Source organism: Chelonoidis abingdonii, chromosome 8, assembly GCF_003597395.2.
Source record: "Chelonoidis abingdonii isolate Lonesome George chromosome 8, CheloAbing_2.0, whole genome shotgun sequence".
NCBI lineage: Eukaryota > Metazoa > Chordata > Testudines > Testudinidae > Chelonoidis > Chelonoidis abingdonii.
The window spans coordinates 9,276,416-9,279,545 of record NC_133776.1 but is presented as its reverse complement, the minus strand read 5'-3'; the positions used below and the strand labels follow the sequence as shown (position 1 = coordinate 9,279,545).

Here is a 3,130-nt window from a genome sequence, read left to right as displayed (position 1 = left end):
TTTCTGCAGATGACTCCCAGAATTCTTTATACCAGTTCCCACAATGTTTCAAACATGGTGCGATGGAATCAGTGCAGTGGTTCTTAGTGTGCTTCTGGCATCTGAGGTGGGGATGATGAGTTGCAAGTAACTGAATAAATCCACTTCAGCAGAAAACTAGAGCAAAGTGGCCTTTCCTCTCACTTAAACTTTTTCTATGCCAGTATAAGGCCTGGTCTACACTACGATTTTAGGTCGAATTTAGCATCGTTACCTCGATTTAAGCCTGGAACCATACACACGACAAAGCCCTTTTTTTCGACTTAAAGGGCTCTTTAAATCGATTTCTTTACTCCATCTCTGATGAGGGAATTAGCGCTGAAATCTGCCTTGCCAGGTTGAATTTGGAGTAGTGTGGATGCAATTTGACGGTATTGGCCTCTGGGAGCTACCCCAGAGTGCTCCACTGTGACTGCTCTGGACAGCTATCTCAACTCAGATGCACTGGCCAGATAGACAGGAAAAGGCCCGCAAACTTTTGAATTTCATTTCCTGTTTGGCCAGCATGGTAAGCTGATCAGCAGAGGTGACCATGCAGAGCTCATCAGCATGATGTGCACATTTCTGGGTCACATTGCCCCGCCCGTACTTTGTGAGAAGTCTATGTCCTCATCACTCTCGTCACCGCGCTGCCATCGCCTCCTCACCTGCTTTTGCTTTTGCAGCTGCTGGTTCTGTGCTGAAAAAAAGGCATGAAACAAGTGTCTGCCATTGCCCTGATGGAGGTAGGGGTGACTGATGACATGGCTTACAGGGAATTGAAATCAACAAAAGGGGTGGTTTTGCATCAAGGAGAAACACAAACAACTGTCACACAGAATGGCCCCCTCAAGGATTGAACTCAAAACCCTGGGTTTAGCAGGCCAGTGATTTCACAAAACAAATCGGGTCAATTTCTTGTTTTGATACACTCCATCTATCTTTTACATTTTAGGCTGGCAGCAGATGGTGCAGTACAACTGCTAGCCATTGTCATCTCCTGGGTGCTTGGCAGAAGATGCTGCAGTACGACTGCTAGCCATCATCATCTCCTGGGAGAAAATGGGAATGACCTGGCTGATTCACTCTCATGTCTGCCCAGGCGCCCCTGACCGACCTCACAGAGGTCGGCTAAAAGAGCACCCAGGAGTATGATGACAATGGCTACCAGTTGTAATGCACTGTCTGCTGACAAAAGGCAATGAGTTGCTGTTGTGTAGCAATGCAGTCCCACATCTGCCAGCACCCAGGAGAAGTACGGTGATGGTGAGCTGAGCGGGCTCCATGCTTGCCATGGTATGGCGTCTGCCCAGGTAACCGAGGAAAAAAGGCGCAAAACCATTGTCTACCGTTGTTTCACGGAGGGAGGGAGAGGGGGGCCTGACAACATGTACCCAGAACGACCCGCAACACTGTTTTTGTCCCTTCAGGCATTGGGATCTCAACCCAGAATTCCAATGGGCAGCAGAGACTGCGGGAACTGTGGGATAGCTACCCACAGCTATCCACAGTTCAACACTCCAGAAGTTGACGCTAGCCTCAGTACTGTGGACGCAGTCCTCCGACTTAATGCACTTGGAGCATTTTGTGTGGGGACACGCACAATCAACGGTATAAAAACGATTTCTAAAAAAAGATTTCTATAAATTCGACCTAATTTCATAGTGTAGACATACCCTAACTCATTGTTTTTAATGGAGTTACTCCTGATCTACACCTGTGTGAGGAGAGAGTCAGGCACAGAGAATTGGCTCATGCTCTAAATTCCTCCAGAAAACTGCTGGTGACCCTTTTAAGTATCATAGCTAACAAGGTGAGAATCACTGCTCTATAGTATTATACATTTAACAAAAAATAATTTTTATGATTTTCTGTTTGTTGCCTAAAAGAAATGGACCATAAATTGTTTGAATTACAGTAGAAAATCCATGAGATCAAAATCTTAGCACCATGGGGGTAGGTACTTATTTTTCTGGTGTTGGGATGGTGCGTTCAGATGGATGTGGTAAAAGATCCTCTTTTGTCAGTTCTTTAGGTTTGTTAGTAGTAGTTGAGGTCTATGATTGGTTTCCATGGCTTTCCAGGACACTTTGGGACAGATGGTTCTGGGAGATCTGGCAACACGTCAAATAAAGGAAAATCAGGAATAATTCCAAGGCTGTCTTTTTCTGCAGGGAGATCAGGGATCTCAATAAAACCATCTGTTAGATCTGTTGTGGACTGCTGAGTACTAGATAGCACATCTAGCTCTATCAGATCAGGCTTAGGAGATTGTGTACCTTCTGGTATTTCAGCTACTGCAGCTAGCAGTGTCTCCTTTTGGTCAGTGACCTTCTCATGGGATTCTTCAGGAGCCTCATATTTTGAATGTTTATGTTTATCCTTTTCCTTCTTTTGTTTATCCTTATGTTTTCCATGCCCATGCCCAAGTCCATGTTTATCCTCATGTTCATGTTCTCGTCTACACCCAATATCATGTCTGCGCCTGTGTTCATCATCATGTCCATGTCCATGTTCTGGTTCACGCCTAGTATCATGTTTGCGCCCATGTTCATCCTCATGTCCATGTCCATGTCCATGTCCAGGTTCACGCCTAGTATCATGTCTGCGCCCATGTTCATCCTCATGTCCATGTCCATGTCCAGGTTCACGCCTAGTATCATGTCTGCGCCCATGTTCATCCTCATGTCCATGTCCATGTCCAGGTTCACGCCTAGTATCATGTCTGCGCCCATGTTCATCCTCATGTCCATGTCCATGTCCATGTCCAGGTTCACGCCTAGTATCATGTCTGCGCCCATGTTCATCCTCATGTCCATGTCCATGTTCTGGTTCACCCTAGTATCTGCTGCACCCATGTTCATTTCCACGTCTATGTTCATGTCTTGTTCCACATCTAATATCATGTCTTGGTTGCACGCCTGTTCATGTGCTGCGGTTCATGCTTAACATCTTTTCTTGGCCTGGTAGAGGCTTCTGTTTCGTTCTCTAAAGGTCTTTCATTTTTAATTGGGGTGTATGTTGATGCTGTTAGCTTCAACAACTAGAAGCATCGGAAAGGCAGTTAAAGCCGTTGGAGCCTTTCTTATCCCTTAACAGACGCATATTGGAC

At 45.7% G+C, this 3,130-nt stretch overlaps 1 protein-coding gene across 1 annotated transcript in view; it reads right to left on the bottom strand.

Moving 5' to 3' along the window:
• Positions 1–1,952: 1,952 nt before the first annotated feature.
• The window catches only part of KNG1 (kininogen 1), a 28,636-nt gene continuing 27,458 nt past the window's right edge, over positions 1,953–3,130 (bottom strand). Inside the window, 2 exon segments of the mRNA XM_075068967.1 lie at positions 1,953–2,073; positions 2,075–2,856. Coding sequence (XP_074925068.1) covers positions 1,953–2,073; positions 2,075–2,856 — 903 coding nt within the window.